The following is a 24,258-nucleotide window of genomic DNA, read 5'->3' as shown; positions in this document are numbered from 1 at the left end:
ATTGCAAATAGAGAGGGAGCATGCAACTAAGTAACACCATTTGCGAATCAGTCACTGGATCTTGTTGATTAGAGATGACCGAGAGACGTTTAAAATGCATTGATTACTCTAGAATTTGAAGCTAAAGTAGCTGCATTGTTCCTATTTTTGTTTCCCTACATTCATAAACTTTGAGATTACTGCAATGCGTTCCATACTCAGAGAAAAGTTATATCCGTGTCTGAAACCTGAAAACTAAGTCCTCCCAGCATCTGCAATTAGATATAGTTGATCTTTCCTTTGAAGTCTCGAAGTATCGGGGGGAGAAGAATTGAAGAATCTCTGAGCTGCCTAAAGTCCAGAGTACAGCTTAGCACTGGAAAGCGACCATGCCCGAACTTCATGCATACCCAGATACATATCGCAGGGTTAAGAGACGTCAATACCTCAAATCGATTCAACATTCTCAATGACCTCGAAGTATGATACCAACCTAAAAACCTCAACTATCTTGTTTTCAGACTATATTCAAGACTCTTGAGGGCTTTTGGAGAGCCTCGGTTTCTTTGCTGGTGGTATTCTTTTGTTTTTTATCTGTTCATGCGACGAAATAGTGCCCTTTCCTTCCCAGGGATGATCTTTTGCCAAGCACTTCTCACTTTTATCATGCATATGGAACCGACAGCCCGAGCCTTTGCTTGGATCTTCGATGGTCACCCTCCGACTTATACTTAGATAATCACCGGCAAGATCTTTGTTATCCATGGCAGACAACAATTCAGGCGTTGGAATATCCTTCTCTGCCTTATTGCGGACTACATATGCAATCGTTTCTGCACAATACTGTCTGAATTTTGAGGTTTTAGAAGTCTTTTCGTAAAGTTCCTTGAGACTATCAGGATCGTAATTAGGACAGTGTTGGTCATCGAACCTTCTCTCAACTTCCATGACTCGATCCATAAGCTCTGGAAGAAGTAGTTCTTCTGCAAGTTGATAGAGACATGCGGGATACCAAGATCTGTATCGAAGAAAATCTTGATCATCGCCACCAATGATCTCGATACCTCGCAAGCAATCTGTGTAGACCCATTCAACAAGCACGTCGAAGGCACTTGGTACATGATTTGGAAATTCGACGATTTTGCGGTTGTCAATGGAAAGCTCCTTGAAACATGGTATTTTGTCGAAAAGTATGTTTTTGTGCACATGAAAGACCTTCTTGTAACTATTCTTGCCTATAAGAATCCGGACCATCTCTGTTCCTAGCTCGCTGATCAAAGTATTAGTCTAGGTTTACAAATCAAAGATGAAACAATACTTACTCTGTAAATGGCGTCCAAGGCTCCTTGAAAGGTTCATCATCGTGTTCCTCGTCGGCGAGGGGCAATCCGCTACGTTTCAAAGACATGACTGTATGTACCGCTTGGATCTTCACAATAGATTGGCAAACTGACAGCGTAATCTCTTTAGTTGGATGGAAATCAGTCACTCTCGACTTGGCTATTCATACATTGTTGACTGGTGATGGAAAGATATGTATTAAAGGATTGTTTAAATTTCAGTCTAGTCTTGAGACACTCAAAAATGCCATGAGATAGCCAGCCTTGAGAAGCTGGATTACTGATTGTGCGGATTGATGCCGAGACTGGAAACCCTTGATTACTTTTGATTTGTGAAGCGGGGTCAAAAATGGTTGTGATAAAATGAACTAGCGACGCGTTGGAGCTACGTGATATTCACTGCCCAGACACCGAATTGACTTAGATAAATGCTTTAAATAAACATCATTTGACTTCCTGCAAGTTGATATTACTCAAAGGCTCTCACCTCATCGCATCTCGCATTACACTTCACACATCACAATCATCAAAATTAAAGCCCTATCTTAAAATCATCAACTTTAATTTCCTTTCCTTTCATCCTCAATCTCTTAATTCTATTCATACAAAAAAGAAACAATGCAATAGGTAAATAAGTCCCCACTAAATCCAGCCATGCAAACCGGCCGATCCGATTCGATCCAATCCAATCCCATCCCTAAGAAAATAAAAAAGAAATATAAAGAAAATCCAAAAATCCGTTCATTGATCCTTCGAAAATGCAAATACCATTCATATCACATCCAATCAAGCCTTTTATTACCCCCATACAGAGCATATCATCTAAGCGTCAACAAATCGAGCAAGACGACCATTGACAGATCGCTTGTAGGAGCCCTTGACTCCGATACAAACGGCTTGTCCAACAGTCAATTTACACTCGCTTCCGAGAGCAGGGTTCCAGAGATTAAGGTTAGTGGTGCTGACACCGTAGTAGTTCTCAATGTTGGTGCAAGAGCAGCTGTTATCTTCAATTGTGACCCATTTGTCACATGTGGAGATTGTACCTGTGGCTGTTGGAGCTGGGGCAACGGTTCCAGTGGCAGTCTTGGTTGGAATGACGGTTGTGGTGGCTTTAGTTGAGGTGGAACTTGCTACGACTGTGCTGGAAACTTTGGTGGAAGAGGCAGCAATGGAAGAAACTTTGCTTGTCTCGAGACCAAGAGCGGAAGAAGTAGAAGATCCTCCATAAACTGGAGCACCAGCTGTTGTGGTTGCCTTAGCCGAAGAAGAAGAAGCTTTACTTGTCTCAAGACCGAGTGCAGATGAGGCAGATGAACCGATAGCAGTCTTGACTGAGCTAACTCCTGAAGCAGAGATGTACCTTGAGCTGCTAATTACAACAGTATCAGAAGTCTTGACAGTTGAAGTACTAGCACCCTTGATGGATGAAGCGGTAGTATCCGGGTGAGTACCGTAAGAGGGAACCGAGGAGACACCAGTACCAGCGACTTTGCTAGATGAAGATACTCCAGTTCCGGAGAGTTTTGTAGTGGTAGGGTAAGCTGGGACAGTTCCGTAGTCAAGTGCGGAGGAAGCTGGAGCGGATCCGTATCCGTGAGCAGATGATGAAGCTGGGGCAGATCCGTATCCATGAGCAGATGATGAAACGGCAGTTCCAACAATCTTGCTGGAAGAGACGCCAGTTCCAGCGATCTTACTGGTGCCATATCCAGAAATACCAGTGCCAGTTATCTTGCTTGAGGAGGGTCCGGTACCAGAGCCTTTAATAGAAGAAGGTACAGTGGTTCCAGAGACCTTGATAGATGAAGATGCACCGGTTCCAGAAACCTTGATGCTAGTAGCTGATGCTGATCCTGAAGTCTTAAGAGTGGCACTAGCAGAAACGGCTGATGGCTTGGATGAAGCACCAGCGCTGGTTGGCTTGGCGGAGGTGGTAGCAGCTTTACTGGTAGCAGCGGCCTTGGTGGTGGAAACTACCTTAGCAGAAGAAACTGGAACGGTACCGACAGTCTTGATCGAGACTCCCTTACCACCAACTGGAAGAGTTGGGCCGAGGGGGAAACATTTGTCAATAGGAGTGATCAAGTTGTTGTTGGTGTAGATGGAGGTTTTTGCCTTCCAGCTCTTGTCTCCACCAGATTCAGTGTAGACACCAAGGTTGAGATCGACACCAACAGTTGCACCTAAAGTGACACCGAAAACATCGGCTGATCCAGGGCATACACCTTGAGTGTTAAATTCAGCGCCAAGATCAATCTTGACATCTGGTATTCTGAGGAAAAGTCCACCTCCGAAGCCCCACTTGCTGAGAACGGTAAGTCCGACATCAAGACCAAGTTCGGTGTACAGTTGCAAGCTTCCATCGACCTCAACGCTGACCTTGGGAGTTTGAGGAGTTGCAGTTGGAACCCAGCCATTGAAGCTAGAATCAACACCGTTGATACCAAGAACAGCGGAAGAAGAGTCTGGGATGGCAACGTTGACACCAGCGCTGATTGAAGCACTTCCTTCGATACCGCTGAGAGCGAAACCGGCATCGACAGTGAATTGAGGACCTAGGTCGATGATCTTTGGAATAGACCACCCTGGAAGACCGACAGTAACCAAGTTCCAGTCTTTGGACCACCCACTACCCAACGTACCGGAAACAGAGAATCCAAGAGCCAAGTTAGCACCTAATCCTTTTGGAGTAGCAGTGATAGAGATAGACTTGACACTGGTTGGAATGCCAATGACGGTGTTCATAACAATCTTTCCTTGAACATCGATAGTACCGGTGGTAGCACAACCAGGACAGTCAATGGAGAAGTCAAGTCCATTGTTGGTAGATTTACTGAAGAAGGTCTGAGGAAGACTGTGGGCCATGTTGAGAGATAGAGTCTTGCTAACAGTGTCGGTTCTCTTGGATGAATAGGATGTTGACATGGCACCAAACTCGATAACGGCACCAGACATGACATCATCCCAGTCCGAGAGAGTAGCATTGAAGTTGACAATGAAATTTTGCTCATCATAGACATCGACTCCGTGAACAATCCATGGCTGTCTACCAGATTCCGATGCAGCAGCGCACGCACCCCAGTTGTTGATCATGAAAAATGTACGATTCTCATGAAAGTTGACCCAGGACCAATCGGAAATGGCATCTTGGAAAGTAGCATTGTCTTTGAAGGTGAGCACAAGATCACCGTTGCATTGCACGTCTGTGAGACTGTCGGAAAAATGCTCGGTGGAGATAACAAGTTCTGTTTCGCCTGTGTTGAGGGTTACATTGACAAAAGTTGAACCTATTCTTCGTTAAACGATTATTTCGTAATTGAGATAGGATAGGCAGCATACCGTTTGATGATCCCCAGATAAGACTGAGTTCACTTTGAAGAGTGACGCTAGGTGGTGCATCTCTTCTTTGAAGACCAAGGTCTTTCGGATGATATGGGACTAGAGTTTCCTTGATTGCTTGAGCAGTGCAGCTCTGCCATAAAGAAAGAGCCGCAAGGGCAAAGACTGATTGACGCATGATATAGATATTATGATTGCAATTTCAAAGAAAAATGAAGGAAATGTGAAATTCGGTTACCCGTATCAAAAACAGCACTCAATGAATGAATGAAACGGACCAATAAATCCTAGGAAAGGAAAAAGGAATGACTAGAGAGATGCTGTAAAGAGAATGTGAAATGAGATGGAGAGAAGAAGGTAGGAGTCAGTAACACTCCTCTGTCTTATATACCGACCATCCTCTCTCCCTCGAGCCTTACAAGATGGAATAATCAGATCAACCGTCACGCAATCTACATGATCATAGAAGGATTTCTATGAACCTGGTGGTGAGAAGTGCCAAGAACTGCCTGGAATCTTGTGTGTGTGTTTTCGACCCAGCCAAGCGAGTCATGAAGATACATTTTTAGAAGACTTCCTCCAAAACTTTATCATGAACAGTAAAAGGGCAGTGTGTTCTACGTAGGATGCTGACTGTGAGGAAATTTCGGGTACTCCTTCAACAGCATTACCTAGGAAAACATAGTATTATCCACGTGAGAAGCTAACTTCTCGGGATGATCAAACACATCGGCTTGAACGGCATATCAACCTCAATTCTCGAACGGTTTCGAAGGAACAACTTGATGATCAGGTATTCTCCTAAACCGGTAGAAAATCATCAATAATAGATGCTTTTCATATGAGTACGTAAGCCTCAACTAGAGATGAGGTTACAGAAGGATGTTGAAGGAAGAATGTGGGAGACAAGGGAAATAACGTGCTAATCTTATTAATTGAGGCTGTACGTAAAGTGACCAATAAACAGTTCTATGGCGATGTCCACAGGGGGTGAAAAATGCTTATAGGCACAAATAAGAACACAGGGAAGACGATGATGACTAGGTAGCCCATGACAACTCGCTAGTGCTTATGGTTATATTCCCCTGTATGTTTGAGAACTCCCCCGCACCCACGGTTCCTGTCATAGTTTTAAGCACTGGCCTGATCAGCAGCGGCCTATCAATAGGGAGAATGATGAGCCACAAATGGTAACTGTAATTGGCTGCAACTTTACGATCAAAAAAGTGGACGCCTAATTTTGTGTTCAAATTGTGAATAATACGGAATCTGAAATACGACAATCACTAATTGGCCCCGAGCTCCTGCTCATAATGTGTATGAAAGTTTTTGTAGGATTAACGTGTTTTATCAGCATGTGGCCCATATCAGCATGTGGCCCACTTTCACCTCAATTCACACCTTTCTCTTTCAACACGCGTTTTATCAACAATCCACGATGAATTCGAAGAATCAAGAAGCTTGTATACTCCTTGCCATCGAAGCTATTCAAAAAGACAAAAAACTAAGCATTCGAAAGATCGCTAATATGTACAATGTCCCGCGTACAACACTACGGCATAGAATTGACGGTTTATCCCCTCGTACTGAATATCGACATAAATCTTACAATCTTTCAGAACTAGAAGAGAATATCATTTCTGAATATATAATTGATATGGACGAGAGAGGATTTCCACCTAAATTAAGAAATGTGGAAGATATGGCGAATCATATTCTTGAATCGAGGGGTGAAAAGTGTGTTGGGAAGCTCTGGGCGCATCGATTCGTAAAGCGTCGAATCGAATTAAAGACGCGTTTTAGTCGTGTTTATGACTTTCAAAGGGCTCTCTGCGAAGATCCTGAGCTCGTTGAGAAGTGGTTTCGATTAGTTTCGAATATGCGAGCGAAATATGGTATTCTCGATTGCGATTTCTACAACTTCGACGAAACGGGCTTTATGATGGGTATAATATGCCCCGGAATGGTAGTAACTAGTGCTGAACGAAATGGCAGAAGCAAGGCAATACAACCAGGCAATAGAGAATGGGCTACAGCGATCATATGTGGTAATGGGGAGGGTGAAACTATACCCCCATTTCTAGTGGTTCAGGGACAGGTCCATCTTTCCAATTGGTATACCGAAACCGGTTTTCCTGCGGATTGGGCTATTAAACCTACATCTAATGGATGGACAAACAATGAGACAGGTTTAGAATGGTTGAAACACTTCGATAAGCATACTAAGAATCGAAGAAAGGGCAAAATATCGAATGTTGGTGCTAGATGGGCATGAAAGCCACGTATCAGATCCTTTTCAGGCATATTGTAAAGAGAATGATATTGTATGTTTAGGATTACCACCGCATTCAAGTCATTTAACTCAACCACTTGATGTGGGTTGTTTTGGCAATCTGAAACGTTCATATGGTGGTCAAATTAATGGATTTATCAAGGCACATATCAATCATATTTCGAAGGTTGAATTCTTTATAGCTTTTAAAGCTGCATACGAAGAATCAATCACAATTCAGAATGTGAAATCAGGGTTTCGAGGAGCAGGTTTAATACCCTTTAATCCTGAAGCTGTGCTTTCGAAACTAGATATTCGAATTCGTACACCTACTCCCCCCTTTTTCGATCTAAACCAATGGATCTCTCAAACCCCTCACAATCCAACTGAAGCTCTTTCTCAATCAACACTAGTTAAATCTCGAATAACTCGTCATCAATCAAGCTCCCCTACACCTATATTCGAAACTGTATTAGCTCTAGCTAAGGGTACAGAGAGATTAGCTCATGAAAATACACTTTTGAATGCTGAGATTCGTACACTTCGAAAGGCAAATGAGGCATTAAGCAAGCGTCGACGCGCGAAAAAAACCCAATTACGCCAAGGAGGAGTACTTACTGGACAAGAGGCTCTTGATATATTATCTCAGCAAGAGGTTGATATTCAGATTCAACGCGACGAGCGTCAAAATAAGGGAAATCCTAATGGGGAAGCATTTTCTAATAGGTGCTGTAGTAAGTGTGGAAACCAGGTCACAATTCAAGAACTTGTCAAAACAATGTAATAGATCCTAGATTATTAGATTCTTAATAGTTTTAATCAATTGATTCAATAATGGTTGAATAATATAGGTTTGAAGGTGTGAATTGAGGTGAAAGTGGGCCACATGCTGATATGGGCCACATGCTGATAAAACACGTTATAGGAGTGATTATATGATAATGTGCTTACCACACTAGCTGAGTAATCAATCAAGAGGTCTACAGATAACCTAATCTTTTGAATCTTTTGAATCTTTTGAATCTTTTGAATCTTTTGAATCTTTTAAGTGTTTTAAGTGAAAATGTAGAGAAATCATCTATTATGACTCAAGAGAGGAGACAAACTAATCCTACTCGTCCTAAAGACGATTCAGGAAAAGAAGCAGAAGACAGAAAATGGAAGTTGCTCGTGTTGGGGGCTGTTGGTTTGTGAGACCAGGAAACTATTTTTGAGCTGGCTTGAAATTACTGCGCCTGTGAGATACAACCACATCAATGCAATGTAGCTACAGCTGTATTTGTTGAAAAGTTTCTCATTAACACAGGCCTCTTTCAAGAAATGTCATTGGCTGCCAATTCACTGGAAACAAATAATATGTTGTTCTGTGGCTTGTGATTGCTGCAGGTACCTACCCGGCACAGCCTTCATTGCTTATTCCAACTGTTGTATTACACAAATTGCTCTGCCCCGGTAATTGCGTCTGACTATCCGGTATTTATAGAATCGTCTCAAATAATAAGCCTTCAGGATGTTACAATGTAACGCTGGTCATGAAGTGAATAAAGAGTCTTAAGAATCCTTTCAATTTCCGCCTCACAAAGATTTTCTCTCTCGTCAACATTCACTTTTTTGCCAATTTCCTTTAAGCAAACGGGAAATATCATCTGCTTTTTTTCTTCCAATTAAGATTATTCAAAAAACGGCACTAGCGACTAAGCTACTGCGCCTGCTTCGGTTATCTCATTGCTTTTCAAATCCTTCTCCATTTAAGGTCAACAAGCTTTCAATTTTTTACAAACTCAAACCATCAACCTTACAAACACACGACTCCATACACCACATCCATAAAACCTTCGAATAACTTCAACTCTTCAATTATCAACCGCCAAGATGAATTGCATTGATCCTTCCATTACACTCTTCCCCGTCCTCGCTCTCGCTGGCAGCGACGATTATGTCAATGCTTGCACTGCAGGTAATATCACCTCCAACTCTGCCGCCGTGAGCGCCATGACAAAATGTTGCGGTAGTGCCCCAGTCAACGTTATCTTGGAGGGTTGCTATAGTTACTGCAATGTTACTAGCAGTGCTGATCAACAAGCTTTCGAAAAATGCTTCGGTTCAAGTGATGGTATTACACCAGATGTTGATTACGGCTGCACCTTGGATGACGCTTCAGGACATGAGGTTCCTGGCAGCGGTACCATCACCCCAAGCTCTACTGGAACATCAGCTCAAATTGCCACTCTTGTCCCCATCACCGTTACTACAAGCTCCGGTGCTGCTACCACCACCGCAACTTCTGGCCAAGCTACCGCAACAGCCGCCGCCAACTCAACCTCGACCTCTGCCTCTGGCACCGAAAAGCCTTCGACAACCAGCAAGACTTCAGCTTCGGCTTCCTCTTCCGCTGCTACTGCTTCCACCACCGCCAACGCTGGTCCAACCGTCAAGCAATTCTCCAAGGGTGCTATCGCCGTTATCGCACTTGCTTTCGCCCGTCTTTTGATTTAAATGTGAAGGATTATGAAGGAGATTGCAGACCAAAAAGAATGATTGGTTCTCGTGGTGGGATAGAATAATATGCTGTGGATTTGGGGACAAATTGACTACGTGGATTATTGAATTTGATGGACTGCATTTTCGAAATACAATTGGCGCATTATAGGAGCATAATGGTGGTGCATAGCGTGTTTAACTTTGGGTTTCATGACTATACATTCTAGAATCGAAGTTACTTTTTTCGATTCCATATCTATGTCTCCAACTTCGTTTCCAAGTGATGTGATAATTGTAGACTGTGAATGTTGGAAGCTTCACCGCAATATGAATCTGTGAGGCACAGGATCTGAAGCTATATCCAACACGGACAACGCGAGACAAAAATAAGAAATTGAAGCAAATGTAAGCCATGGGGGCAAGAGCGATGTAACTACACAAGGATCAAGGTGTAACCATCTGAAAGCCAATGAAATCTCAGGATTAGAGCTTCATCCAACAAATACACATGCAATTACAAAATATCAAAGAAGACTTAGTACAGCCAGTTAATTACTCACCTGTAAGCATCATCCATAACGATAAATCAAATTTGTTGCAACGATTCTTGATTAGCCTGTAATCAATGTTGTTTGTAAACATTGAAAATAATGAAAACGAGGGATGAGACGAGATCAAAGATAGGATGATGATTGCTAGCGCGCTAGTCCCAATCAAGTTTGAAGTAGCACAGGGGTGAATTATGTGCCCTAATTATAGATGAATGACTAGCACGTGAGTGTTTGCAGAAAGATTCTGTCCCACGACAATGATTCAATATATTTTGAAAACGCAAAAGCTCATATGATGGAATAATCTGTTCTATGCCTGAAGTTGGCCCAATAAGCAATGCTGACATTAATTGCCGCATCCTCATCTTCATAGGTGGGGGTGGAAGCAATCATTAAAATGTGACGAGAAAGAATCATCGCAAAACGCGTTGTACTTGCTGTGCTTCTTTGATCCATCTTATCAAAGTATCATCCTTTCATAGGTGACCTGGCCGATCCTCAAATCGCCATGACAGACTCTCCAACCTGGAGTCCTTTGCTTTACCGACCTCTGGGTGACGATGAAATTCGGGTTTTATGTCTCGAGCCAAGTTCCCGGTCAGATCCTGACGAGTTTGATATGATATCATGCCAAATGCGTCCGGTTAAACTCGAAGAATTAGGTGTATATCATGAATTTGTCGACAGTGAAAAGGCATCCGAGCGGGAGTGGAGAGGTCTTCATCAAAAGCCATACGATTATACGACGTTGTTTAAACCTAGAAGGGGACTTTTTGACCGCCCTTTGAAAGCATATATCAAGTCCTTATAAGCGACTCAAAGCAGATCCGACGAAGCTATTGCGCCTAGTGAAAGTTCATCCCATCTCACAGATAGATATGTCGCACTATCATATGTCTGGGGATCTCCCGCGGACAAAAAGACAATATTAGTCAATGGGATTGAGATTCAAGTTACCCAGAATCTTCATACTGCGATGATCGAATTGCGAAAGTCGAATTGGGTTAGAAGGCGTGTTAACTTGTGGATTGATGCGTTGTGTATCAATCAAGATGATCTAGATGAACGCGAGCATCAAGTAAAGCTCATGCGAGATATTTATGCTATGGCATGGCAAGTGGTAGTCTCTCTTGGTTCAAGGACTTCAAATACGACCATGGCATATACTGCATTACAATGGCTCGCCCATGAGATAGGGTCGGATGGAAAGCTGAGAGAATTCGCAGTCAAATATGGAAACTTGCATCATAATACCGCCAACGCGGTGGAGTCAGCCCCTTACACTTTGCCATGGCATGACTTTGCGTATGAATCCCTCCGTTCATTTTTTGCATGCCAATATTGGCATCGTCTTTGGATTTTGCAAGAGTTGGCCATGGCTCGGATGGATGCGCCTGTTATCTGGGGAAATCATTCTATGTGTCTACGCGATATATGGAAAGCTTGTCAGATGATAGAAAGGCAAGAAGATACTGTTTTACGGTATATCACGACACATACAAATGATGCTGATCGGCATACGACCGTAGCTACAATAGATCGACGGATAGAAGATCGCGAGGGAACTCCTGGACAACAGTGGAAACATCTTATCCGTATTCAAAACATGCGTGAGTTGAATCAGGGGGGTGTTAGTACCGCTCTGCCGGCTCTTGAATTGGCAAGACAAGCGCAAGCTACCGATGCACGGGACAAGGTCTATGGGATTCTTGCTATACCTTGCGTGAAAGGATTGGCGAACGTGTCGCCCAATTACCGAATCGAGCTCCCCGAGATATTTACCAATTTCACACGGGAAATAATCTCGAATAACGAACACGGTTTGGACATTCTCAGATTGGTTCATTCTCCTGTTGATAAAATTATGCTATCATCAATACTTGCAAGTGATCCTCGTTGGATGCGTAAAATGATAGGAGGTCGTTTCGTGGAGGTTGCAACACCTTGCATACATAAGTTACCCTCTTGGGTAGTTTGTTGGTCATGCACAGCCGCACCGGTCATATTTCTCCCTGGCATTTACAAAGCAGATCGTGGCTTCACACACCCTTCACCTCCAGTATTTCTTCGTGGTAACATTATTTTACTTCATGCCGTTTTCATCGACTCCATAGCTACCCTTTCAGCATTTAACGCCCACGAGAACGATGAAGCATTCCCGAAGAACCACATCAGTGCAATCTCCATCCAAAATGCATATGGCACCATTAATGGCCTTAAAGAAGCATTCTGGAGAACTATTGTGGCGGATACCACGCCTAACGGCGAGAAACCTCCTCCTTCATGGGCGGTCCTTCGTTTGCCGAAACTATGGACGGTATTTGGTACAACAGAAGGCGGCGGTTCAGGTCTCGATTTCAGTCTGCATGGCTTCGCGCAACGCAATAAGGAACTGGCCATTTGTGGAACACGTCTCAAAGATCTTCTAGCCGATGCAAAAACCATCAAGGAACGAAAGTTATTTAGGGATGAGGAAAGAAGCACAAGTAATGATGACTTGCGGGATTCTTCGACGTGGGCTGCCAATGTCCTTGCGTGGCGGAGATTAGTTGGAACTCAAAATGGTAGGGTTGGCCTTACGGTCGCAGCTGCTATGATAGGTGATTCAATTGTGGTTCTACCTGGATGTAGTGTTCCTCTAGTTTTGAGAAGGGATGGAACAGGTTGGAAACTGATAGGGGAGTGCTTTGTTTATGGGTTAATGAATGGAGAGACAGCAGACTTGGTGGGAAGCGGAATGGTACCAATTGAAGAGATAGAACTTCATTGACAGCATTAAAGAGATCGACGGTCAAGTCATTTGTAATTTGATGTAGTCCAAAAGCACGGCTACGAACTTAACATCTGCCAAAAGGGACCTTCATTTCCTCGTATACATAAAGCTCATGATGAAAAGAAGAATAAGGTCCTTTAGCATTGAATTTCCAACGAGATAATGGATGAAAGCCATCGAGTATATAACTCCCAAGCACCACTACTTCAAAACACATACTGCTTCCACATTGTTCCCATCTATATCCGAGACGAAAGCCGCATAGTACGGCTGCCGACTCATCTCCTTTCGAATGCCCGGCGGTCCGTTATCACTTGCGCCATTTTGTCTAAAACATGGTCAGCTATCCACAAAAAGAGAAGATATTCAAGGAATATTGATGAGTTATCTGTATATCCAACTTACAATGCAATTTCGTAGAATTGATCTACTGCCTCTTGATCTATTTGTGATTCATCAGCTAGCTGCAATTATTTCCATACTTGGTATTCTTACTCGGGGCATCAAACGCAACATGCGTTGGCATCGGCGATTGACCTTCGGACAACTTCTTCAGCCAAAAATAAGGATAATCACTACCGTAGCCGATCAGAGCATCGTTGTTTGCGCAGATCATCTCAGTGTAGCCTATGGGTTTTAACACTACCTCATAGAATGATCGTAGCGCTTGGAATTTGGCTGCGGAAGCGTTGAAGAAGATGTGGTTGATTGTCATCTTTGCGACTAATAAGTTCGTGAATGATTAATCTTAGTAAATTAGGGTAGATAGTGGTGACTTATATATCTGCATTGCATTATGGATGTGAGGGGTTCCTTGGCGAACCCTTTGATTAAGCAGCCCGGAGCTCCGAGTATATTGGTCACACCAAACGTCATTCCTGCACGTCGCGCTTTCTACCTCGCAACTTTACGTTTAGTGCGAACGTAAAGCCCGAAGCTTGGCAAGTGTGATGTTTCAACTTAGTGGTCAACTTAGTGGTGTTTAAAAAGTGGATGTGTAAGTTGTATAAAATGATTTAGATATATCACCATGAGACCATATCTATCAAAGTTTCAACACAGCTCTCCAAGAAGAAGAAGAAAATAAAAAGCATGACATCATTCATCATATATGGCGCAACAGGGTACTCTGGCCAATTGGCTAGCGAGTATGCAAAAAGTCTCAACCTCGACTTCTCAATTGCTGGCAGGACAGAGCATAAGCTCAAGAGCCTAGCATCCCTACTCGACGTCTCTTATTCGGTTTTTGATATCAACCAAGTTGATTTAACCGCTTTGGTGTTGAAAGAAGCTTCTGTTCTTCTCAATTGTGCCGGTCCTTTCGTGCACACTTCCAAGCCGCTTATCGAAGCATGCATCCGGAATAAAGTGCATTACCTTGACATCGCAGCAGAATTAGACAGTTATCAATATGCGCAGGAGCTTGACAAAGAGGCAAGAGATGCCAACGTTATGCTTATGCCCGGGTGTGGAGGGAGCGTGGCGATGTTGGGCTGTCTTGCTAGTCATGTTGTCGAGAAGGAGAAAGTCAAAACCCCGATCAAAATTGAAATTGCCCTGCGCGTCGCTGGGTCAATATCACGCGGGTCAGCGAAAAGTGCGGCAGAGAGTATAACTAGCCAGTGTCTTCAGCTTGTTGACGGGTCACTGGTTGGACAGGATGTAAACAACACGGCCGAATTCGATTTTGATGATGGCAATGGATATGTTACGTCCTTTCCAGTGACATTGCCCGATCTCCTCACCATACAGAAATCTACAAATGTGCTCAACATCGCAACATATGTAAATATCTCTGATGCGAACTTTCCGACCGGAGATCTTGCTTTGCTGCCGGAAGGTCCAACGGCCGCGGAGAGGAAGACTACACCATATCATGCAGCAGTCAGTGTCACATATGAACACGGAGTTACCCAGAGAGCCGCTCTCCACACAATGAATGGCTATACTTTCACTTCAATGGCATCAGTGCAAGCTGCCAAGCGAGTGATGAATCATCAGGCTATACCAGGCTTTCAGACACCTGTTGAAGTGTTCGGGAAGGAGTTTGTTCTCACTATACCAGGCTCCAAGATCGTAGATGTCTAACGTCCAAACGCATGTTTCTGCATATGATTAAAATATTTGGCTTAATTTTTTAATGGATGGAATGGTTTTCAATGATGTAATTTGAGAAATGTGAGCAGTACCTATAAATCATCATTGGAGAATAAAAATAATGAAATATATTTCATAAACCTTTTGCCATGGATGAATAACGAAATATTTACCTCCAGATATGCATGCTGGTTCAAATACAAATTCCCATAATTTCCTTGATTCCTTCTCTTAACTACTCCGCCGATCTGGGGGTCAGGATTTGTAATTTGTCAGGATATTGTTGAATTCGGGAATCTTTGTGAAACAGAGAGCTCCGAATCTCAGATTGCTAATCTATCATTCTGGAGATGGTATTGTCCAGTTCAATTGCTTGCAAGCATTGATAATCAATACGTCAGAATTGATGACTGTATATTATAATCAAGGAACTGAACGCTCATGAGCAGATATATATAAGGCAAGATTTCCTGGCATTGACTCGTGTTTGAATTGTAATCAGACAAATACCAATACTCTCCTCTACATCACCTCAAGCTCCAGTTCACAACATATCATAAAAGCCAACACATTCTACACAGACATCCTTCCATCAAGTAACAGAACCATAGCAATGGAGTCTATTACATCAGATCACGAACTTATCAGAAATGCAATTGCAAACGTTGCAATTTCTTTTGATATGAACACCTTTGAGGGGCTTCGCAATTCATTCACAAAAGACTGTGCAGCGGACTATACAGGTTCTCTTGGTCTCATAAATGGCATCGACACTGTCATCTAGCAGTTACAGAAGACTATTGGACATGTCAGCACTTTCCATAGCTTGAGCACACAAGTCATTCGACTCACTGGAAATGACACTGCTGAAGCTACCACATATGTCTCAGCAAGCCACTTCGCCGACGACAAGTCGTTCTTTGCCGAAGCCAGATATCTCCATAAACTTGTGAAGGTGACCGAAGGGGGAACTGTGAAGTGGTTGATTGATTATCGATTGACTATCATGATGGGTGTTCCGAGGGGTGATGTCTCTATATTCAACATGGATTTGGAGGGGTGGGTAGACACCCTCAAGGCGTGAAAGAAATTCGAGTCTACGAGCGGAGTGGTTATTCGCCTAAGTAAATTCCACTTTATATTGAACTTGGCTGGCATATAACGAAGATCGAGGAGTCAGTAGTTGGTTCTAACTATTGAATGGTGGACATATTGGGAAATTAGATTCAGCAACGAGGTCCTGAAATCAAATGTCTATAAATTTTATGTGCGTGTTAGATTTACCTTTATAAAATAATGAAATGATGATTTATTATCCCAAGTATTTATACGATTACTGAATTAATATTTTAAGTGATGGTGGGTCAAATTCCGTAGCGTTAACTGCAAAACTGTTAGTATAGTAAATTCCGAAATATTAAAGTGAGAACTTACCAATTGAAGCCATAATAAACCAAAACTCGTCAACCTCCCCAAACCATTTCTCTGCTCTATTGTTCAAAGTAGTACCGGGTAGAATATCTCCAATCTCGGCTTGAAGGTAGATTCGGCCACTCCATCTCGAAAGCCAATGTATGTATTTTGTGTTCCACTCTTGTTCAGTGCTTGCTTGCCAAAGTACCTTTGGGGCCGGTGCAGGCATAAACCTAAGGTCTTTACAGTCGAAACATTGAACTTTGTGCAACACAGAATATGCCCAGGGAAGGAGATATAAAGTGAGCACTGCTCTACGTTTGGATGCGACATGTATCCAAGCTTGCCAACATGGTCGTGTCTGTGCTCTCTCTTCTTTGAGAAAAAGACCATCACGCACAACGTGCCACACAAGTGACTCGACTTTTTGAAAGACGATTTCATTATCATCAGGGGAATTTTGTGGGGCTTTTGATGGGGAGAGGAGGATAATGGAATAAATCACTACAGCTTGTAGAACTGCTATGAGCATCGTTTCGTCAAGTTCTTCGGGCTATTTTAGGCGACCAATTAGACGGCCCCGTAGAAAGATGTGCATCGAGACTTACTTAATCGACAATAAGATTTAACTCTGAAATTATTGTCTTCCTCACAATCTCTTCAGCTCCTACGCTTTGTCCATGCCACATTTTGACTAATGTTGTGCAAGTGGCCAGTGGCCGGGGCAGAACATCATGCTGGGCAAAATGTGTGGAGTGGAATATTGGAGGCAGTTGAAATCCCTCAGCCAGCATCTGAGGCCAAGTACGAAAGACACGGAATATTAGTTCCATGCTGTGATTTGCTAAAGCAACTGAGTTTGATTCTGGACAAGGTTGCAGCTCAATGGACGGGGCGTCGTTGAGTCGAACAAGCTCAGAATTACCTTCACCCTCACGACCAAAGGATGACATCCCTTAGTGATCTATATGTTGCGGATATAAATCAAGATCTAATTGTGGCATTGATGACCAGGTTCCTACATCCGAGAAAAAGGTGTCGAATAGATTAGGGTCGAATGTTGACTGTAGAAACTGTGGACGAAATGTTGGTGAAATGTCTGAAGGCGTGGTGCATGTCGGATCCTTCTCAATTTCTGAAAGGTCGTGTCTCAAATTCGTAGGAGTGTTCGGGTTTTCAGGAATAGCGTATTCGCAGGCAACATCGCGCACATGACATCGTGAGCAAGTAGGCCGTTTTAAACTACACCTTGTTTTGTCTATGACACATTGAAGACAAGCCTTACGCCGTCGTGATTGATTTTTGTTACATTGATTTTTCAAATGGCGACTAAGCGATGATTCTGCGACGTTGTGAGATTTCAACGTCAACGCAAACGGAATGGGAAATTCTCGTGACTTACGGTGGTTGAACTTGGCTCCACAAGACAGGCAGCCTGGCTTTCCTTCCATAGTGTCTAGCTCCATCTCTTCACGGCGAAGATTGAGTTACTACCTGTGAAAGGCCGAATGATGTGAAACAGGAGAGTATGGATGAAATGCATGCAGTGGTCCCATTTCCCACTTAGCTCGGAATTCCGAGCTGCTTATGCAGCAAAATAGGCCGAAAAGCTGACATTCATCTGAATTTGTACAATCTCAAGTCTTTTGTGTATTTTCTGAAAGGAAAACATTTGGCAGTCAATTTATACCCACGCTGAATAATGTTACGGGCCAAGTGTTCTACAACGGAGAATTCGGCCGGTTGCTCTGCAATGTGCGATAGTGAGGTTAAACGCCGAGTGCTCTTTTTGGAGGTGGCTCGACTTCTTGCGTTCACATTTTGTGGTCAAAAAAAGAAGGTCTTTCATCAATAACAGAAAATCTGATGGTTAAGAGTATGTGTCTGATCAAACAATGAGGACGCGACGAGAAATAATAGAGTTAGTGCTTTCTTTCGGCGCCGACCAAACGTTTTCTGCCTATAACCGATATCCCTGCTACGTGCACGCCCCTACTATATGCACGTTTTTTTTAATCAAAATAAAAATCAATTTAAAATTCAAAATCATTAAAATAAGATAAAATTTAGTTTTAGAATTGAATAACATTATTTATTTTGATTCTCTAGAATTTCAAATTATTAAAATAAAAACTGATTGAATAATCAAATAAATAAATATATAAAATTAATATATAAATTTTCAATAAAGAGTATATTAAAGTCTATTTATAGAATTGGAAGATATTTTAATAGATTTTTTATTAGAAGATTGGGTGGAAGAGGCCTCTATATTGACTATATTACAATGTGTATTGATCTTAATCCTCACATTGTAGGGGATCAATATGCCTGCCTTGCCTGGTCTAATCTAGTAGGCTTAAGTAACCATATTACTAATCTCGTCATGTGCTTAGCGCTGGTAACTTCTATTCCTTTTAACATTTTTTGATATTAATTTCTTATAAAGAAATCAAAAAAATTTAAAAAGTAATAAGAATTGATTTTAATATAGATTATTAGATTTTCTAGTTATTTTTATTATTTTAAAAAAAATTGAAAATGAATTTTAAAATGAATTTAAATTTTATATTGAATATTAAAGTTTTGAATATTATAATATTTTTTAAATAAGTTATATTGAATATTAAAATATATAAATTTTAGATTAATCGAAAGAAATTCTTTAAATAAATCTTTCATTTTTAAAATTCTATTTTTGAAATTATTTAAATTGTCACGGGACCACCTCTGTGTCACGGTGTGATATCACGTGACATATTGGTTCCCTCGGAGGGGACCGAATTAAGCGCTCGCACCGGAGCATAAGTGAGTTAGAGCCCAATCAGGCTAGCTTGCTTAGCAAAATTCTGTATATCTTCAATTTGGAAGATTCTGTATTATAGCTCTTTAAATTATATCTTAATTCTTAATCTGAACCTATTATTGAAATCAATATAACTTTGCTTACCCTATTCCACAAAGACTATCAAATCGATTCTATACTCGAATCTATCCTTAAATCCCTATGAAAAGGATCCCCGAAACACTCAAAAATCACTTTTATTGAATATATCGAAAATAACAATCTATTATATTATTAAGGGAAATTATATATTCCTAATTACAACCTCCTAAAAACCTATCTGCTTTGTTTATACTACGAATCACCTGCTGTCGGTTATTTGTATTGTATCTGAACCTTCAAATTATTATTCCGAAATTATTATTAGTTTAAATATTACAATTATATTATGTAATGAGTCTGTAATTGTTATAGTTGCTATTATATTGCCCCGAATTATAAAGGCTAGGAAAGAATTCTTTACTCACTTCCAATTCTGTAAAGAGTTTGATAAGATATCTCAATAAATTTTATTATATATTTGCCCGAAAGTATTAGTTTCAATATTACTATAATAATAATTGATTGATTAACAAAAATGAAATATTTCTTGTTTTATTATAATATCTACAACTCTAAAGAGATCACCCGCTTATTCCAGAAGAATATCTGGAAGCTCTACAGCTTACCCCTAACCATTATATTTGATTGTAAAGTTCAATTCGTCTCTGAATTTTGGAACATATCTGTAAATGCTTGAATATAGTTATCAAGCTTTTAATCATTTATTATTTTAAAACTGATAAATAAACCAAGAGTGTAACACTTTGCCTTAGAAGAACTACGAGAGCAGGGTACAATTTATCCTTAGAATCTATAATTACAGAATCGGGAGCAAAGCGTTTGTAGAACGCGTTTATATATTAGCTATATATATATAATTGTGCATATACACAAACGCGCATATAAGCGATCGCAGCTGCGATTGGGTGCGATCTGTAATACTATTCTCCCTTTCAAAAAAGCTTGCTTTTAAGCTTTATAATTATCTAATCTGTAAATATATCGATAATCCCAATAAAGCGTTATTATTTATATTATAATATGGTATAATAAACAAATGTGTATACAAATTTTTACTTTTTTCGTAATGAAAAGGTGTATAGAAAACAAAGGAAACTGTTTTATAGTCTAACAATAATGTAAAGCCTTCAAAGTATATAGATCACTCGAATTTTCCTTTTTTTTCTAAATCTTTTTCAATTACTTATCTTTTTCATATCCTTTAATTAATAATCAATATGCCTTCCATACCATCAAGAAAACATAATAGTAAAAGTAAGTTATTGCTAATATAATTAAAGCAATAAGAGAATATATATATAATAATAAATTGTTTATTTTTCTTTTATATTTGCTTTATTAATATACTTTTTTATAGTTTATAATAAAGAGAGTATCTGCCTTTTCTATTATATAAAGCAAGCATTCTGTTAAGGAAAAGGAAAAGTCGAGCTGTAATAAGAATGATAGTAATTTTATTAGTAAAAAGAGAATAATAAAAAAAATAAATTGAATAATAAAGATATATATAAATAAGGCTTTCTTTTAATATCTCCAACTTGCGGTTGATTTATCTAATAAGTGTGATTATAGATACTAAAGGCAATATATTTAAGAGTGGGGTTGATCTTTGATATACTTATTGAATATATCTATTCCATTATTTTTCAAGACAGAATTCGAAGGAAGAATATAATCTCTTGATTGATTATATTAATAATAAGACGATCGGCGCGTGGCGGGGACTAGAACGCCTCCTGAGCATCATTGATCGCCCCTACCAGGGACGAATATAGTTATATATTGATAACACCTTAATAATCTAAGGAATACGAGAAAGCACTACTGTCTCCTTTCAATAGGCATACCACAAATATCATTAAGCAATACAACATTACAATATTGTAATCAAATAGTCCCCTAAGCATATTAAGATTAAGGGCAACAAGGTAGCCGATCACCTCACTAATCAGAATATAACTGGGCTACTTGACCCTAACCTATCCTATCTTTCCACAATCAACAGCTCCCGCTTTATCCTACATACCAAATGTCGACGCTCCGAAAGCAAATAATAAAAAGAAAAAAGAGATCTGATCTCCAAAACATATAATACATAGAAACCAATATATAATACCTCAAAGCCAGAAAATCTCAAGCTTCCTCACAGAGTATTATATAGACTTATAGCAATACAGACCGAATACAATGACTTTGCAGCCTATCACATCAAATTCAATCACAAAAATAATACAAATATCTGTATATATAGAATTGAAAAAAGCCCACTATATTTCTTTCAATATTCAATCAATAATTAAACACACAACAACTAACTACTTATATCAAATCAACTTCGATCCGAATAAAACACAATAATATATATCAACCGTATCCTACAAATACAATATAGCTTTACTGACCTTCTCACTAGATCCAGATTTTATACTAGGATATACTCAAACTATACAAAATTATACAAATTCCAACCTACTCCAATATCTCAAGGATAAGCTCTCCACCCCGATCAACCTAAAACCTATACCGAACAGCCATAAACGCTCCAAGTACTCTCCCGATCGATAACGATCGACCTAATCATCCACCAACACCCGAATAGCATACAAAACAAGACCCTCTGAAACAGAACTACAAATCTTTAAATAGAACAACCATAGGATCGCCATAAGCGATACTAAACAAAGAAATACCAAAAGCAACAAACCCCTGTTTAACTAACATTACACTATTATAAGCAGCTAAAACGCTAGCAGCCTATAGGCCCGCTCCTTAGTATATCTAGAATACCCCTTGAGAGATCAGATATTAGATATTAATCACTATAAATAAATAAATAAATAAATAAATTGTATTAATAATTATAAAAAGAAGTTTGCTAACAAATTAATTGTAATGATATATTATTTTTATGATTTCAAAAATAATAGTAAGATAATTGAAAAAGATATTCTAAAGGCCTTATATCAAAATCAATCTAATCGCAAATTCGATATATCTTATTATAGAAATATTGGCTTTGTTAATATCGATAAATAGGAATCTTTAAGCAAAAGGTTATCAAAAAAGACAGTATTATAATAAGAACAATGTATTCGAAAGGATAGCTGGGTTTGTACTGATTATATATGTAATTGTATTTTCAGTAAAGGAAATAGTATTTGCTATTAACTTCCTGAATAATTATCTAATCAATCTCATTATCTGCTTTGTTTAATTAGCAAATATAAATGTAAGTACTTATTTAATAGAAATATGTATAAGATGTTTCTTCAATATTAATCAATTATTATTGAGTATGGTAATATAACAAAGATAAGTTATAATTTTGCTAGCTTTTAGTAAAGTTAACTCTTAAGATAGCTTGATATATAGAAAGAGCTAAAAAATTGTATTTCAAAAGAAATACTTTCTTTTATTCTTACTCAAAAAGCTGTAGAGCATTATATAATGGAGATTACAGTATAAAGAGACGAATTGGAATAGTAGCATTAGCTTATTGTAACTCAGATAAAAGTAGAGTTTTCAATAGCTTACAAACGGTTGGGTGCAACTGAACACCAGCTCGGTCTTGTTGTTGCATATATTGCGATTAAGGGTTATCTTATCTTTCGGCTTATGGTTATTCTATATATACTTATCATTACTGTTAGCTAAGGACTCAACTAGTATTTCGGTTTAAACCATTCAGTCTTTGTTATCATACCTTGCCTGACTGTAACTGTTGATAGTCATAGAGGCTTTCTTTTTAACTTAATTTAAATCTATTGGATAGGGAAAAAGACTTTCTTTATTGATATTTTATCTTTATTCAATTGCTTTTAACCTTTTATATAATTAGGATTTTCTTTATTATAATAATAAATTAAAGAAGTTCTTTCTGTCTTTTTCATTTATATATTGATTGTTATCTATAAAATCATAATTATTCTTTTTATTCTTATAAAGACAAATTCACTTTGGTAGATATACAAAGAGTTCTAGTAGAGTAGGATTTTGTAGATAAAAGTTATAAAGATAGTATAAGGCAGTTTTTAAATTAGAGATAGGGTATTAGATAAGATTATTATTGATATTTAGTTATAATATTCTATACTTAAACTATTGGTATACTTTCTTTATAATTAAAATATACTTTACTTTTCATTTGGTATTATCGGTGATATTTATTGAAGACGGTGATTTAAGGATTTGTTCAGAAAGTAGATTGTCTATTGCTTTATAGAGCTTGCTAGATGGAAATATAGGGTGGACTTTTATAATAGATAATAAGTTTAATCAAAAGAAATCTCCGATTCAATCAATAATCTTGAATCTCCTTTGAATAGGGTAATTCAGTTTTTTGAATAGTTATTATATCAGAAAGTCCCTTATACTAAACTATATATAATTTTCTATATCGAAATCAACTGAGTAATAATGTAAATTGATTAATCGAGATATCTTTTTTTATATATACAAGATATTTTCTTTTACTTGATTGAGTATTAGTTTATTGTATTTAGTATACTCTCTAATATTAATTATATTCAAATTGTTAATAGGTATAGTGGGGTTGGGTTTTCAATCCTAGGAATTGCGGGGTAGGTAGTTATACAAAGTCTTGTATAAGGTTTGATTATCTAGTGATTTATGGGGAAGTGTGAGTTGAGCATAATTTATTATTAATAGAAATTCAGATTAATCATCTTGATAATAGCTTATAAAGGATTGTAAGTATTATTAAAGATATTAATTATAAATCTCAATTTGATTATTAGTTTGTGGGTAATGAGTAATAGATAACTTAATTTGTATTTCTAAGATATTATTGAATTCTTATTAGAATTTGAATATGAATTGAGGACCATGATTAGAGATTATAGTTTCCAGGGTATTATAATATCTGTATACATGGTATAGGTATAAGTGGGCCTGATCTCTCGAATCGATTGATTTATAACAGAATATCGAAATAGCTTGTTTGATTAATTGGTTGATAATAATGAATATATTATCATAACTATATTTATTCTTATTGAAACTATAGTAATTTATGGTAATATATTGTTATACTCATATAGAAATCAGGAGCAGGTAAAGGAAACCAGGAATGTAATCTCTTG

At 39.1% G+C, this 24,258-nt stretch overlaps 7 protein-coding genes across 7 annotated transcripts; 3 read left to right on the top strand and 4 right to left on the bottom strand.

The window, feature by feature from the left end:
* Window positions 1-507: 507 nt before the first annotated feature.
* EAF02_004424 (uncharacterized protein) lies at window positions 508-1,387 on the bottom strand (the record flags this gene model as incomplete). Its single annotated transcript, XM_038900472.1, has 2 exons — window positions 508-1,249; window positions 1,302-1,387. 2 exons carry the CDS (start codon window positions 1,385-1,387, stop codon window positions 508-510), a joined length of 828 nt encoding a protein of 275 aa, XP_038760179.1.
* Window positions 1,388-1,844: 457 nt separating this feature from the next.
* EAF02_004423 (uncharacterized protein) lies at window positions 1,845-5,167 on the bottom strand. Its single transcript, XM_038900471.1, has 2 exons — window positions 4,662-5,167; window positions 1,845-4,609 (listed from the first exon to the last, which is right to left on the bottom strand). The coding sequence occupies exons 1-2, from the start codon at window positions 4,837-4,839 to the stop codon at window positions 2,142-2,144; spliced, it is 2,646 nt and encodes an 881-aa protein (XP_038760178.1). The 5' UTR covers window positions 4,840-5,167; the 3' UTR covers window positions 1,845-2,141.
* A 3,638-nt stretch (window positions 5,168-8,805) lies between these two features.
* Window positions 8,806-9,429, top strand: EAF02_004422 (uncharacterized protein; the record flags this gene model as incomplete). Its single annotated transcript, XM_038900470.1, has 1 exon — window positions 8,806-9,429. The coding sequence occupies one exon, from the start codon at window positions 8,806-8,808 to the stop codon at window positions 9,427-9,429; it is 624 nt and encodes a 207-aa protein (XP_038760177.1).
* Window positions 9,430-10,473: 1,044 nt separating this feature from the next.
* Window positions 10,474-12,735, top strand: EAF02_004421 (uncharacterized protein; the record flags this gene model as incomplete). The annotated part of the gene is made up of 2 exons (XM_038900469.1): window positions 10,474-10,766; window positions 10,791-12,735. The coding sequence occupies 2 exons, from the start codon at window positions 10,474-10,476 to the stop codon at window positions 12,733-12,735; spliced, it is 2,238 nt and encodes a 745-aa protein (XP_038760176.1).
* A 204-nt stretch (window positions 12,736-12,939) lies between these two features.
* EAF02_004420 (uncharacterized protein) lies at window positions 12,940-13,453 on the bottom strand (the record flags this gene model as incomplete). Its single annotated transcript, XM_038900468.1, has 3 exons — window positions 12,940-13,066; window positions 13,144-13,180; window positions 13,234-13,453. The coding sequence occupies 3 exons, from the start codon at window positions 13,451-13,453 to the stop codon at window positions 12,940-12,942; spliced, it is 384 nt and encodes a 127-aa protein (XP_038760175.1).
* Window positions 13,454-13,830: 377 nt separating this feature from the next.
* EAF02_004419 (uncharacterized protein) lies at window positions 13,831-14,826 on the top strand (the record flags this gene model as incomplete). Its single annotated transcript, XM_038900467.1, has 1 exon — window positions 13,831-14,826. The coding sequence occupies one exon, from the start codon at window positions 13,831-13,833 to the stop codon at window positions 14,824-14,826; it is 996 nt and encodes a 331-aa protein (XP_038760174.1).
* A 173-nt stretch (window positions 14,827-14,999) lies between these two features.
* On the bottom strand, window positions 15,000-17,912 carry EAF02_004418 (uncharacterized protein). The gene is made up of 5 exons (XM_038900466.1): window positions 17,651-17,912; window positions 16,902-17,203; window positions 16,270-16,801; window positions 15,688-16,218; window positions 15,000-15,632 (listed from the first exon to the last, which is right to left on the bottom strand). Exons 1-4 carry the CDS (start codon window positions 17,712-17,714, stop codon window positions 16,169-16,171), a joined length of 948 nt encoding a protein of 315 aa, XP_038760173.1. The 5' UTR covers window positions 17,715-17,912; the 3' UTR covers window positions 15,000-15,632; window positions 15,688-16,168.
* Window positions 17,913-24,258: the final 6,346 nt, after the last annotated feature.

The sequence above is a fragment of the Botrytis sinoallii genome (genome assembly GCF_014898435.1).
Source record: "Botrytis sinoallii strain Bc 23 chromosome Unknown BSIN_006, whole genome shotgun sequence".
Lineage (NCBI taxonomy): Eukaryota > Fungi > Ascomycota > Leotiomycetes > Helotiales > Sclerotiniaceae > Botrytis > Botrytis sinoallii.
This window is presented reverse-complemented; position numbering and strand designations above follow the sequence as displayed.

Coding starts and splice junctions, on each gene's coding strand:
- EAF02_004423 (XM_038900471.1), bottom strand. CDS start 4,839: ATGCGTCAATCAGTCTTTGCCCTTGCGGCTCTTTCTTTATGGCAGAGC. Junction 4,610..4,661: donor TATCTGGGGATCATCAAACG/GTATGCTGCCTA, acceptor AACGAAGAATAG/GTTCAACTTTTGTCAATGTA.
- EAF02_004418 (XM_038900466.1), bottom strand. CDS start 17,714: ATGGAGCTAGACACTATGGAAGGAAAGCCAGGCTGCCTGTCTTGTGGA. Junction 17,204..17,650: donor TGGAGCCAAGTTCAACCACC/GTAAGTCACGAG, acceptor TAGATCACTAAG/GGATGTCATCCTTTGGTCGT. Junction 16,802..16,901: donor GCGTAGGAGCTGAAGAGATT/GTGAGGAAGACA, acceptor CGCCTAAAATAG/CCCGAAGAACTTGACGAAAC.